The sequence below is a fragment of the Geotrypetes seraphini genome, chromosome 11, assembly GCF_902459505.1.
Source record: "Geotrypetes seraphini chromosome 11, aGeoSer1.1, whole genome shotgun sequence".
Taxonomy (NCBI): Eukaryota; Metazoa; Chordata; class Amphibia; order Gymnophiona; family Dermophiidae; genus Geotrypetes; species Geotrypetes seraphini.
The window spans coordinates 88,549,779-88,564,737 of NC_047094.1; the positions used below are offsets into that span (position 1 = coordinate 88,549,779).

Here is a 14,959-nt window from a genome sequence, read left to right on the forward strand (position 1 = left end):
AAACATAAGTAGAATACATGCATAATTATCATATAGGTCCTATCTCACCATCCTTTAATGTTTAGTTTAGAGTTACGATTTGGTCACTTAAGAGACACTTTTTATCACAGTTTTGACTTGGTCACCTTTAAGAGATATTTTCAACACTTATACACTCATAGAATATCATTTTTGACACCAGTCACTTTTTTGACTTTTTAATCACTACTCATTAGATGTTATTCACAAATAAACCACATATCATTTTAGGACATATTCCATTCATTATTATTTCATTATCCATAGGACCCCTCAGGAAGACAGGATCGTCGAAACACAGACTGTGTTGGGTTCATTTTATTATGTGGATTTTAGGACTGTATCTTCAATAAAGCCTACATCTTGGACATCTCCACAGCGTTTTTGTTTTTGGTTGCTCTTTGATTTTGTGGAGTATCAAGGGTCAATTTCTGTTTGTTTGTATTCTCTGCCCCTAAGCATGCCCACTTAAGACAGGCACCTTGACTTAGATGTCATTAGGCACCACTCTGAGTTCCGTGCAGAAGCCTTAATTGTTTTTTTGTTTTTTTTCAATGAGCTTTTACTGGCGTGCCAATTAAGTTCCAATGCCAATTAAGTTCATTACTCAATGTTTGGACGGATGATATGGAAGGAATTCAATAAGAGTCACCCATAGTTGGGCTTGAAAGTTTGGGCATGGATCGCAGATCTGCACGTAAATTAGCAAATTAGGTGTTAATCTATAAATGATGTCAACAAGTACTTAATTAGCAGTAATTCGGAGCTGTGTGTGGATCTGCCCTTATTCTTTAATACGTGCGCCTAAATTTCAAGCAGCTCAACTCCAAAAGGGAGTCATGGAAGGGTCAAGGGTATATCTAGAATTTAGTCGTGATTTTATAAAATACCTCCATTTGTGCATCTAACTGCAATTAGTTGGATGCCAGCATTTACACTAACCTTTGGCAGGGGTGAGTGCTTGCACCCAAAGTTAGGCACAAAATGTATGCTAAGCTAGTATTCTGTAGAGGCCACTCTGTGTACAACATCCTTTACAGAACTTTAGCTTAGTGTGGATCATCCTAGTATCTAACTTTGAGAGTCTTTTATTGAATTCTCTCCATACCTTTCAGCAAGGAGCAAAGCACTTTGACCTGGATTCAGTAAATGGCACCCAAATTTAGGCCCTGGAAAGATCCATGTGAAACTCAAATTCTATAAAAGGTGTTCCATGCCAAGCACCCAACATAGGGTTGCCAGATTTTCCAAAACCCACCCCCATTCCCACCATCCCTTCCCTGTAATGCCCTAATCAAACCCCCAGTCCCACCTTAGCCCCCCCTCCGATGCAATTTGAGGAGGCTTCTCAAAACCCAGACAAAGTACCGGGTTTTGAAAAGCTGTTCAGACCTCTGGACATGTCCTCAAAAGGAGGACATGTCCGGAGAAATTCTGGATGCTTGAACATATCCTGCTCCGCCCCCAGCCCCGCCTTGTCCTGCCTAGCCCCACCCCCACAAAGCTTCATCTTTTCATTCCTGACTTCTAGTCCGCTTCCCAGAGCCTCCAAGCATGTGCGAACGCATTTGAAGTCATCCGTGCATGCTCATCTGGGCCCCTGAACAGTCCTCTAAAAAGTGGACATGTCCAGGTTATCCCAGATGTCTGGTAACCCTACATGCAAGACACTTTGAACATGCAGCCTAATTGGCACCAATAATTAACACCTTGTAATTGATACTAATTGGCACTAATTAAAAGTTACGCACACAACTTGAAAAGTGCGATTCTGTAAAACCTATGCACCAATTGCAGTGCGTGACTTTGAAAAGGGGGCTTGGCCAGGGGCGGATCATAGGCATTGTTACAGAATATGCCCAATCTGCACACAACTTAAGTGCAGGCATGTAGGCCTGGTTTTAGCAGGCCTAAATGAGTGCGCCTAAAAGTATTGCGATGCACAGGTACTTAGCGCGATTCTATATAAGATACATGCAACCTTGTAGAACTGCCATTCTAGTTAGCACTGATTTTTTGGGCACTATATATATATATATATATATATATAAATAATCAGGCCCATAACATATACATTAAATTACATTAATGACTTCTATTCCGCCCATACCTTGCAGTTCTGGGCGGATTACAAAAGAAACAGCTGGACATTTCCAGGAGAAGATAGGAGAATTACAATTTAGGTTTTAGGATGCAGAAAAGATGACTGGGCTATTCCAGTAGATTTACAATTTGGGGAGCTGTACAAATAGGAGATAGTGCAGTTCCAGTAAATATACAATTTGGGAAGCAGTAGACATGCTTGAGGCTTTGAAAATAACTGGAGATGAGGAGAGGTTAGGGGGGGGGGAATACACAGAGGGTAAAACCAGGGTTAAAGTTAAGACATCTGGAAAGATTTTTTGAATAGCAAGGTTTTGATTTCTTTTTGAAAAGATTTGAGGTCGCTCGTTGATATCAGCAGGTTAGAGATGGTATGGTCAAGTTTCGCTGCTTGCGTTGCTAGTAGGCTGTCAAACCTCTTCTTGCACTGAGTGCCTTTGAGTGGGGGGGGGTAGGTAAATGGGGTCTTGGTTCTTCTTTGTCTAGTAGTGAGGTTTTGGTTCAGGCGGTTGTTTAGGTAAATGGGGGCTGTGCCGTTTATTGCTTTGAATAATAGACAGTATAATTTGAATTGAATTCGTGCTTGTATTGGTAACCAGTGTGAGTCTAGGTAGGCTGTGGTGATGTGGTCAAATTTACTAAGCGAGTAGATTAATCTGAGTGCAGTGTTTTGGATTGTCTGTAGTTGTTTTATCATGGTTGCAGGGCATGGTAGATAGAGGATGTTAGAGTAGTCCAAAAGACCTAGGACTAGGGATTGGACTTTGAGCCTATATTGCTCTTTGTCGAAGAATTTTCTAATTTTTCGTAAATTGCGCATTGTTAGAAATGCTTTCTGGGTGGTCTTGTTGATTTGGACCTGCATTGTGCAGCATCTATCTATCATTACTCCTAGGAGTTTTAGTAAGTTATACACCCCCTAATGGAGTTAGGTGCTCACACAACAGCTCCAAGGTTAGGTTCCTACTGTGCACCCTCGGGTGCCTAAATGGAGGTCCATAGTACAGCTACACCCAAAAAAGTTCTTCCATATAGACAAAACTATACCCATAAGCAAGTGCAGCACAGAGACAGAACCATACATAACATAGTAGATGATGGCAGATAAAGCCCCTTATGGTCCATCCAGTCTGCCCAACCTGATTCAATTTAAATTTTTTTCTTCTTAGCTATTTCTGGGCAAGAATCCAAAGCTCTACCCAGTACTGTGCTTGGGTTCCAGCTGCTGAAGTCTCCATCAAAGCTCACTCCAGCCCATCTACACCCTCCCAGCCCATCCTCAACCAAAAGGCCATACACAGACACATACCATGCAAGTCTGTCCAGTACTGGCCTTAGTTCAATATTAATTCAATCTTTACAGCTTCTGGAAAGAATTCAGAAGCTACAGCTCTTCAGAAATGAGTGTCCTACTTCCATGTAATAGCCACCATAATCCAAAAAAGAGAGTAACACAAGCAGTCTTCTCTTTAAGTATAAGCTCTTGTAATACAAAATCTTGTAAGACTGCTTGTGTTACTCTTCGTTGTGATATATAATTTTGGCATTTATCAGATCCATATCATATCAAGGACAAGACAATTAAAGGTCATTATTGGTTTCATATCGTTGTTCAGCCTCCTGATGGAGGCCACCTTGGCTGAAACACGTACGTGTCGAGTCTCTGACTAAATAAATTACTGTAGCACCTAGAGGTCACCTTCGCTGTCCTTTTTGGCTTCTCCAGTGTGAGGTTAATTCTCCTGTGTGTGCCACATAGCCACCCAAAAGGGCAGTTTCACCACTCCAGATTCTTACCACTCCTGGTTTCTCACAGTAACTGTCAGATCTGTCTTGACTCAGCTCCATTAACTGCTTGAAAGTTTTTGCTACCGTATGTTTGTTTATTTGTCAAAGTGCAATTCATCTTTTGTAACAGACATCTCCAGACAAGATCCTGACCTCCATACTGATCATCCTGCTATCAAGCTTCACATCTACAAGTCTCTTGTTGCACATGTAGGGTCAATGTCCACCCTTCTGGCCTCTGCAAACAATAGAAAAATGCAGAGACCTACCACGTTTACCACAATCACTAGGTGGAAGACAGGTGTCCAGGAGCCCATAGTATCTATGAAGTACCCGGAGAGGTAGACCAATATGACCCCTGCAGAGAGATAAAGCATGACACAGCTGTCAAAGGTTGGCCAATAAGGATATAGATTATAGAATGACAGCTGAGAATACTTTGATATAAAATCATTACAATTCATGATAAGCAAGTCTGAATGATAGAGCAAAATTGGAAAAGGCACAAAGAAGAGCAACAACCAAGATGATGAAAAGGGGTGGAATGAAGAAAGGTTAAAGAGGTTAGAGCTCTTCAGCTTGGAGAAGGATGGCTGAGGGGAGATATACTGTATATGACAGAGGTCCAAAAAGCATGAGCAGAGTAGAATGGATAAATACAAATCAATTCTTTATTCTTTCAAAAAGTACAAAGATAGGAGACACACCAGGAATTTCCATAGTAATACTTCTATAGGAGAACATATTTTTTCACTGATCACATAATTAAACTCTGGAATCTGTTGCCTGATGATGCAGTAACAGCAGCTAGCATAGCTTGCTTAAAAAAAAAGTTTGGACGCATTCCTTGAGCAAACGTTCATAAATTGCTATTAAGGTAGACTTGGGGAATGGACCCATTTAACTCGGGGGTCAGAAGCGTGGAATCTAGCTTCATTTGGAATCTTACCAGGTAACTGTGACCTGGTTTGGTAACTGCTGTAAACAGGATACTGCGCTAGATGGACCAGTCTGACCCAGTATGGCTACTCTTCCAGACAGAAAGTGATTTTACATGAAAGAAGATGTAAACATGCACAGAAGTTCACAAGCTAAAAACACTTACACTGCCATAACAGTGAGATTCTCAAACACAGCAACAGAATGACAAAGATTAGAGAGAGAGAGGAGCCGGGGAAAGTGCAGGGAGGCAGATAGTTGGGAAAGGTATGTTGAGGGAGTGCTAAGAAAGGGGCTGGAAAAGAAGGGTGTTTGATTTTCAGGAAGGAGCAAGGGGAAGAGAGGGAGAGCGAGAGAGACTGGGAGAGGTAAGATGTGCCCAGAGATGGGACTGTGAGGAATGCATAAGGGCTAGAGGTGCTAGGGGGAGGAATAGAGGCTAGGACAGGTGTACAAAAAGAAAGAAAAGTGCTGGGAGGGGGATGGTGTCGCAGGAGACAGAGGATCTGGGAGGGCTTATAGGGAGAGAAGCTAGGGCAGGTCAACAGATAGGGGATGGGTGGGGTGTACAAGTGAAATGTAAGTTGATATTGATAGGGTCAGCCATCCGTCAGATGCTGTTTCTGTCTTACCTAATATGGCACCTCCTGTGTTTGCCACACCTGTAAAAATAAAACATCTATCAGGTTCATAGATGATTCCAAGCCCCTCCTCCTATGTCAGGAAAATCACAAGTCAGGTGAGTGGAGACCCTAAGCACACCTGCCTGGTGAACCTTGATCTATGACAGAATATGTTCTAAGTCAGGGGTGCCCAACGCGTCGATTGCGATCGACAGGTCGTTCGCTCAGGCGACCCCAGTCGATCGCACAGCAGGCTCCCTTCTTCCCTTCTCTTTTTTTCCCCTCCTGACTGGCCCGCCTCTTAAAGAACGCTGGCCAATCAGAGTGCTGGAAGGGCGGGGTGAAGGTCGGTGGGGGACGGAGCTCAGCGCATCACAAGAAATAGAAGCGCCTGTAATGATTGAGGTAAGAGCGAGGCCTAATGCTGCCCGATATACAATTTTAAAAACCTCAAAATCGGCCTTCCAATCAGTGGCGTACCGAGGTGGGGCGGTCCGCCCCCGCCCTGGGTGCACGGCTTGGAGGGATGCACAGCCGTCCGGGTCCTCCTGCCCTTCCTTTCCACCGGTCTGCGCACAGGGCTCGCACCCGCCGCCCAAATGGTGCTATTGGTTATCGCGAGACACGCGGGAGTTGACGGCACCATTCAAGCGTCGGCGCGGGACCAGGCAGGCGCAAGCCCCGAGCGCGGACCGGGGGAAAAGAAAGGCAGGATGACTCGGACCTGGCCGGCTGTGCACCCCTCCAAGCCGTGCACCCGGGCGGATCGTCCCCCTTCTAAATCCATTGTACTTGTCTTTTATTCAGTTCCACTAATGAGCATTGTGACAGGCAGTTCTTATGGGGCAGTTCTTGGAAGTATTTCTTTGTTTTTCTGTGCCTAAGTATTCTATTAATTTAACTTCCTTATTCCTGTGGGGATCTCCAAAGGGGACGAATGGGAGGCGGCCGGTGGCAGGTGGTACTTTAACAATTCTTACAGGTTGCCATAGGCCTCAGGAGCTGTCTTCCCTCTGCCGTGGTCCTGCCCCTCCTCTAAGTCAGAGACAGGCTTGGGGCAGAGGGAAGACAGCTCCTGAGGCCTATGGCAACCTGCAAGGATCGCTAAAGTACCAGCGATCCTCTCTGCAGACTGCTCCCTGCTGGAATTAGGTAAATGGATGTGGGGAGGGTAGGCCTTCGGGGGGGGGGGGAGTGCAGTCCTTCAAGGGGTAGTGCAGGCCTTCAGGGGGGGAGTCAACCTTTGAGGGGCAATGTGCAGACCTTCAGGGGGGGTCAGGCCTTCGGGGGAGGGGGGCTGTATAATAAAAAAATATTTGAACATAAATACAAAGTATATGTGTATATTGTGACAAACCCAGCACCAGTACTAGTTCGGTCCCTAATAGGATTGGGTGCAGAAGAGCTGATCAGATTGATTCTGGCGCACAACTTGAGGCTGACCTCCCTTGCCCCTATGATCAGAGCAGTAGTGATCTGGAGCAGAGGCAGGCAGACTGTCAACAGCAGCCTCTGGGCTTTAGGGCAGCTAGAGAAGCCACAAGGAATATAGCTGCATTAGATAAACCCAGGCAGAGAAAAGCTGCTTTAGAGCCAAAGCCCATCCCCCGCTACAGGCTGAAGGGGATTGGCTCTGAGCTGTTTAAAAGCAGGCTGAGACAAGCAGCAGGAGGAGGAGCGAGTGACCAGGGTGAGTCACTCCCACAGCCTAAGGCAGGTGAGGAGCTGTGGAGCAGAGCAGGAGAGACAACTGTGCCAGATTGGCCCATGCAGGATTTGGAAGAAATCCTTCCAACTTCCAGATTCCAGATCATGTGGAAAGCATGGAAGTACAAGTAGCTGGCCCTATGTTAGAGAGCCAGACAGAATGTATGGAAACTGAATGAAGAAAGTGAGTAACTGGGAAACCATTAGTGGTGTGTGGTTTTTTTTTCCCTTTTGCCTATGTTTTTCCTGCTGTGCAAACCAAGCCTGAAGAATGTGTTATATGTTTGGGCTTTATGAGTATTTTTGAGTTTAAGAATAATACTTACCTGAATCCTAAACTATTGGATTGGTTTAGAGTCAAGTTTGGGAACAAGAAGCTCAAGATAGAACCTTTAAGTTGGTGTTTTTAACTTTGGAAAATCCTGCAGTGGCTCCCGTTCCTGAGGAGCTAATTAGCTTATCTCTCTCAGCTGTGTGTTTGGCCTGCACGAGGGAGCTGAGGGAAAAGCTGAACTGTTGCAATAGTGTGCTGTAGCTATATTGCCTAAAGAGTTTGGTTTAATTTGGATTTACAGCAAAGGTTTATTTCAAACTTTATTTGGCTGCTGAAATCTGCTGTTACATGCCTTTGATATTAATGCTGAGAGAAAGTTTGAATTGTGAGTGAACACTAGTGTAAAGCAATCCTGAGTCAGAACACATGATTCCAGGAATAACCAACTACAGGAGATTGTGGTTTTGTTAAAGCTTTATTTTTACAATTGACTTTATTTTTGAATGAAATGCAAAAGTGATTTTTGTTTTATGCTGCATCTTTTTGACCTCTGGGTCAGAATAAACATCTTATTCTTTCTTAAAGAACTTGGTTTGGACTGGTGATATTTTGAAGCCCTTTGCTTGCCTTGTCTCTCCCAAGCCTGGGCAGTTGCCTAGTGCTACCTTGAAAAGTCCTGAAGGTACCCCTGGTTAGAGGGGACACGCCAGAATCCTTGTGTTTGTCACACGACAGCCCGCCGCTGCAGAGGGTTTGTGACAATATATATATATTGTGACCAGTCAGACCTGGGCTCTGCCAAGGTCCCAGTTAGGCCAGGGGTAAAAGTACAAAAGAAAACCCGGAAGGGAATGGACAAGGATTGTTCTAGGGGTGATTTGCAGGTTAACCACCAGGGGGAGCCTGAAATCTCCCAGGATCTTTACATTACATTACATTAGTGATTTCTATTCCGCTTGTGCCTTGCGGTTCTAAGCGGATTACAAGTTAGAGGACTGGACATTTCCAGTAGCATTGCAGTACATGTAATCAAGAGTGTGTCCAGTTACAATTGTTAGTCTGGACTTTTCCAGGAGAAATTGATAGCAGGTAGTAGATAGTGATAGGTTGTTTAGACGAATAGAGATAATAGAGATAATCTCCTGGAAGAGCCATATCTAGGTCACTACAGGAGGAGCCCTAGAGCTAAGTTATTCCCTGCTGAGTCAGCCAGGTTAGGGTGTGGCCCTAGAATATATAAACCAGCAGCTGAGAGCAAACAAGTAGGCAGGCTAGGGAATAGGTTCAAACCTTTCCTCCCTGAGAGTCTCCTCGGGCCAAGCAAGGGTGACACAGCCTCACCTATGGAGGTGCAGGAATCCGGGGAAGTGCTGGAGGAAGCCTTTTCTGATCTCCCCATGGAGCTGGATAACCTGCCTGAGGGAATAAGTCTTGATGAAGAAGCCATGGAGGTTGGCTTTTCCACCAGCTGCAACTGCTAACTGAAGAAACAGTGAGTGTATTGTTCAGCTTGAATTGTTTGAGAGACTATTTTATGGAAGCTGAACCTTTGAGGATATTTTGGTTTTTCTTTACTGTTTTGCATTTGGGTTTTGTGGAAGCTAATAGTGTCTGTTATCTTGGGAGAGGTTTGCTATTACCTGGGAGGGCATTTTGAGGCTATTATTAGCTAATTTAAAGCAAACCTGAGGCACTCTCCATTGCCTGGCAGTGAATTGTATGGCTGCCAGAGGCTTCACCTTGAAGCACTGTGAATAGGGTATACAGTGCCTTTAACCCTATGGAGTTTTGTTGTTTTGTTTTTTTTAACTAAATATCCTGCTCAGGAGCAGGCTGATTTAAGCTCTGAGGTGAGCCCCAATCTTCAGGGGAGAAGAAAGAGGAAGAAAAACAGTGTGGACTTTATATTGCACTGTTTGTTTTTTTTCTTTTGAGTTTGGACTGTTTAAACTTTGTGATCAACTTTCCTGATTTGCTTGGACCTATAATTACCTGACTTTTATGCTTTACCCCAAGAATAAAAGTGAAGCATTTGCATTTATTACCTTTTGGAAGGATTGTGTTTTGGTGTTTCGGGTGTCAATCCAGGCCTGCAGGGTGACTCCAGGCCGGGTCATACGCTAGTTCAATTTTTCTTGTGACCACTAGAGGTGCTGGGGAGTCCCGTGCTGACCCCAGTGGTGGTCACTATATATATATATATATATATATATATATATATATATATATTAAAAAAATATATATATTTAAAAAAAAATAAAAAAATATATATATATATTATATATATTTTTTTTTAATATATATATATTTTTAATATATATATATATATAAAAAAATATATTAATATATATATATATATATATATATATTAAAAAATATATTAATATATATATATATATATATATATAAATATAAATAAATATAAATATATATATATATATGTTTAGCATTTTTATTGTTGGTAGATCATTTTGACTTGATCATTTTAAAAGTAGCTCGCAAGCCCAAAAAGTGTGGGCACCCCTGTTCTAAGTGGTTGCTGACTGAGAAGCAGGCCCACTGTTTGCAACATTAACATTTTCAGTTTACAGATACTGACTTTGAGCTCTTGATCATTTGTTCACTTCAGCACTTGAATATGAGTTAAAATGCTGAAAACTGAAATAAAATAAGTTGATTTTAGTCAGAAAATCTATTTCCCAATCAACCACCAAGAAAGGAAAGCACTGGTTAATGCATACTTTTAAAAATCCATGTAAATCTAAGCATATGATAGATTCTCAAAATAAGTGTGCAAAATGATAGGTTCATAATTCAAGAGAAAAATGCTTCTATGAAAAATGATATTACATTACATTAGTGATTTTTATCCCGCCATTACTTTGTGGTTCAAGGCGGATTACAGAAGAGGATTTTTGGACATGTCCAGAGGTGTTACAGAGTAGAGCAGGTTGCTTCAGAGGATTGAAATGTTTCATACGGTGTTAGTTAGTCTTCATGGATTTTTTGAATAGCAGGGTTTTTATTTCTTTTCTGACAGTTTTGTAGTCTGAGATTAGTAGTTTGGAGAGTTGGTGGTCTAGTTTTGCTGCCTTTGTGGCTAGAAGGCCATCGTACAGTTTTTTCCGTTTGATATCACTGATTGGAGGGTATGTGAAAGGTGTCTGGGTTCTCCTGTGTCTGGTTGTGGTAGTTTGGATTAGGCGGTTGTTCAAGTAGGCTGGGCTGTCACCATTAATGGATTTAAATAATAGACAATAGAATTTAAATAGTATTCTTGCTTGAATTGGGAGCCAGTGTGAGTCGAGGTATGCCTCGGTGATGTGGTCGTGTTTTCTTAGTGAATAGATTAGTCTCATGGCTGTGTTTTGTACTGTTTGTAGTTGTTTTATCATTGTTGTGCAGTAGTCAAGGAGACCTAGAACTAGGGACTGGACCATGAGCTGGAATTGTTTTCTGTCAAAGAATTTTCGGACTTGCCTTAGGTTTCTCTTAACCGTGAATGATTTCTGTATTTTTGATTTGTGGTTGTATGGTGCAGCATCTGTCTATCGTCATTCCCAGAAGTTTTAGAGTGGATTTAATGGGGTATGTGATTGAGTTTATTACTAGGTTTGTTATGGTTAGGGTTTTATTTTTTTCGAGAAGTATGAATTTTGTTTTGTCTGGGTTCAGTTTAGTTTTGTGGTCTTTCATCCATGTTGACACTGTTTCTAGAGTTCTGTGTAGTGTATCTGTCATGGTGGACGTTGGCTGATCAAAAGGAAGGAGAATGGTGATGTCGTTCTGCATAGCTATAGGAGGTTAAGCCTATTTTGTCTAGGCAGGTGCTGAGGGATGCAATGTAGAGATTGAAGAGTGTTGGGGATAATGGCGATCCTTGGGGTACGCCACAGGGGTTTGACCATGGTTCTGATTTTTCTTTGTTTGTCTTTACTCTGTAGGTCCTGGATTGTAGGAATCCTTGAAACCATGTGTGTACTTTGCCTGTGATTCCTATTGTATCTAGTATTTGTAGCAGGATTTTGTGGTTTACCAGGTCAAATACTGCGGTGAGATCTAGTTGAATAATCAGCATTTTTTTTTGCCTGTGCTGAGGTGTTGCCTAGCTGTGTCCAGAAGGGAGCCTAGTAGTGTCTCAGTGCTGAACTTGGTTCTTAATCCAGACGGTGTAGGGTGGAGCAAATTGTGGCTTTCTAGGTAGTTGGTGAGGAGTTTAGCTACAAGGCCTTCCATTAGCTTGACATATAGTGGAATTGAGGCTATGGGTCTATAGTTGGATGGTTGATCTGTTGCTCCTTTTGGGTCTTTTAAGATCGGGGTGACGATTTTGGAGAGGTCTTGTGGAAAAAGGCCATCTGTGAGCATGGTATGTATCCATTGCATGAGGAGAGTGCAGAATTTTAGGCTGGAGGTTTTTAATAGGTATGGAGGGCATTGGTTGAGGTCGCAAGCTGTGTGGCTGTATTTTTTATAAAGTTTGTTAATGTCGGACCATTGCATTGTGGAGAAGTGGGATCAGGTTCTATCTGCTGCAGCTGATTCTTTTTCTGTGGGGGGGCATTGTGATCTCTTCTAGGTGGGTTGGGGGTTCCTGCGAAATTTGTCCTGGCAGTTGTAATTTTGTTTTTAAAGTATTCAGCTAAAAGGGTGGCTGTAGGGGGAGAGTTGTTGTGGTTGTGAGAAATAATTAGGACTGTCCTAGTCAGAACCAGGGGTAAGGAGCATACTGTGGGGTAGAAGTTTAAGCAATGTATCTCTCTGGTCTCCTTAACCTTTGTCACTTAATCAAACAACTCTTTTAAAGAGGAACCTTCCAGGGATCATCTGATGTGGATGCCGACCTGACTGTAGAAGTGGTTTCTGGACAGGCACTGAGTAGACACATGGGTGGAGGCCCTGCTGATGTCACTGGGAGGCCTCCAGGAAGAATTTAAGAACACAACCAGTGCTGCAGTCAAAGAGATCATCAGAAGTGGCTACCAATCTGACTGAAGAAGTGGTTTCTGGACAGGCACTGAGTAGACACCTGTGCAGAGGCCCTGCTGATGAGGGGCCTCTGGGAAGAACTTCAGAACATGTCCAGTGCTGTGGCATGTACCGCAGGGATGTGGCCTGAAGGGGCGTGACCTAAGGTGCACGCCCTTCTGTAGCCCCTCCGGAGCCCACAGGAGGCTGTGGGAGACCATAAGAAACTGTAAGAAGTTAGCTGCCTATCATTTCATCTAATTCTTTTAAGTATTTCCCTTTAATACTATGGGAAAAAACCAAAAAGGGAAAAAAGGTGGAGTGCCGTAAGTTGGCAATATGCCTGGTCCTGATTCGCTACCAAGTATCTCTGATGTCAGTGAAGTGGGAGGATTTAATATAGAGCAAAAAACGCCAGGGCCATCTTGGTTTACATGTAGTGATCATATCGGGATGGTGCAGAGAAAATATAGAAGGGGTAAATATTCGGTCTTACATGGTTTTGGCTGGTTTGCTCCTATTATAAGAATGTAAAAAACGATTTTAAGTATAATGTATTATTAATATTATACTGAAAAGATACATTTGTGTTCTAGGGGACTTTTCTTGAAACAGCCTTCGGGCGAAACATGTCGAAATGACAGGTTCCTTCCCGATATGAACAAACAACAAACAAAAGATATGTTTTAGCTTTTTATTATAGCTATTTAATGAAATTGATAAATAAAGAGCACTGAGCAGTTTTGAATAATTGATTAAAATTTACGGGTCTAAGGAGGAGGTCAATGCCACACAACTGTTTTTAGCCATTGAAAACACTTGGCTAACAACTAGCACTTCTGAAGACCTTAGAAAAAATAGAAAAAGAAAGAAAAATGAATGAATGAAGATATGATACTGGTTTGTGTTTGAAGGGATGGTCCAATGGACAAACATGTTTAAAGAACTGTACTTTCAGCTCCAACAGGAAATGTGGGTACTTCTTCTACCCCTCAAACTATGTCTGAAGCTTCTCTTAGTTTTGGGGGATCCCTAACCCCTTCTCCTTCCATGACTTACATACCATACCCCCAAGGAAGGGTCTCCTTTATTGGTTTCCAGTACTCAAGGTTTACTGACAACTTTGATTCCTGCCCAGTGGCATGCCCAAACTTTTCATTGAGCTCACTTGAACAGATACTTTCAGAGTGCAATCCAATTATATGTGGATGATCTGCAGGGTTTTGGGGGTTTTTTTTAGTTTCCTGCTGATTGTGTTCAGGATTTCCATTTACTGATGTCGTATATGGATGCCATCATGGCTTAGATGTCAATGAATTATTTTCATTTAAATGTCTCTAAAACAAAAATTCTGTGCTTATTGGCATCTGGAATTTTGGGTGCTCCCTCAAACTTTGTGTATGATGGGGGTCTCGATTCCAGTACAGGAGGATATTTAAAAAATTTGGGGGTATTATTAGACTTCTACCTGTCTTTTTTGGGTCATATATGTTTTTCAAGATCAGTCTGGTCCTGAAATTGCAAGGTTTACTTTCTTTAAGCTAATTTTCGTTAAGTTATGCAATGTTTTGTACTACCACATCTTGACTACTGCAATGCTCCTTTACAAGGACTTTCAAAAAAACTTGTTAAATGCTTTGCAGGTGGCTCAGAACACAGCAACAAGGGTGATTGGAGGTCTCTCTCATAGCAAAAATGTGTCTCCTTAGTTGGCTGATTTGCATTGGCTTCCGATGGTTTGGAGAATTCAGTTTAAGATAGTAGTGTTGGTGTATAAGGCACTGCATCAAATTTTGCCAAATGTGGTAGCCTATTTAATTGTACCATATGAGCCTTCTCACCCTTCGTGTTCTCAGTCTAAAACAACTGCTGGAAGTTCTTTCATTATGATCTATAGCTAAGGTAACCTTTTGCGCTTGTGTTTTTTTGTGTAATAGGTCCTCGACTGTGGAATGACCTTCCGGACACTGTTCATTAAGGCCCAGATTCTCTAAAAGTGCGTCCCGATTTTAGGCAGCTGTAGGCGTCCTACAGCTGTCTAATCGGCCAATCGGGATGCACGTTTTAAAAAAAAAAAATGCTCCCCAGGCAGGCCGCCTATATTGAAGGCGAGGTCCGCAAGACACCTAGGCCCTGATTCTGTATAGGATGCCCGGGAGAGGCGTCCTATTCAGAATCGGCCTAAACTAAACCCCGATTCTGTAACCGGCGTCCATGTTACAGACGCGGGTTAGAGAATCGGGTTAGATTAGACACGGCCCGCTACACTTATCGCGGCAAGGGATCTCTCTGCCGCTATAAGTATAGCGGGCCGTGGCCCCCTGACCGATCACTGGCAGGAGGGTGCCCAAACCCTCCTGCCTGAAGACGCACCCCCCTCCCCGACGACGCACCCCCCTCCCCGACACTACCGACCGCCCCCCCCCGACACTACCGATCACCCCCCCCTGACATTACCGATCTCCCCCCCCCCCGACAATATCGGTCGCTGGCAGGAGGGTGCCTAATCCCTACTGCCCGAAGGCCCTAGAAGGCTCTA

At 43.0% G+C, this 14,959-nt stretch overlaps 1 protein-coding gene across 2 annotated transcripts in view; it reads right to left on the reverse strand.

Moving 5' to 3' along the window:
* Positions 1 to 3,994: 3,994 nt before the first annotated feature.
* Positions 3,995 to 14,959, reverse strand: part of SLC17A9 (solute carrier family 17 member 9) — a 122,891-nt gene continuing 111,926 nt past the window's right edge. For both annotated transcript variants that reach the window (XM_033962677.1, XM_033962676.1), the window contains exons 12-13: positions 5,481 to 5,510; positions 3,995 to 4,267 (exon numbers count right to left, since the gene is read on the reverse strand). In XM_033962677.1, coding sequence (XP_033818568.1) covers positions 4,098 to 4,267; positions 5,481 to 5,510 — 200 coding nt within the window. In that variant the 3' untranslated portion in view covers positions 3,995 to 4,097. The remainder of the gene's footprint in view (positions 4,268 to 5,480; positions 5,511 to 14,959) is intronic.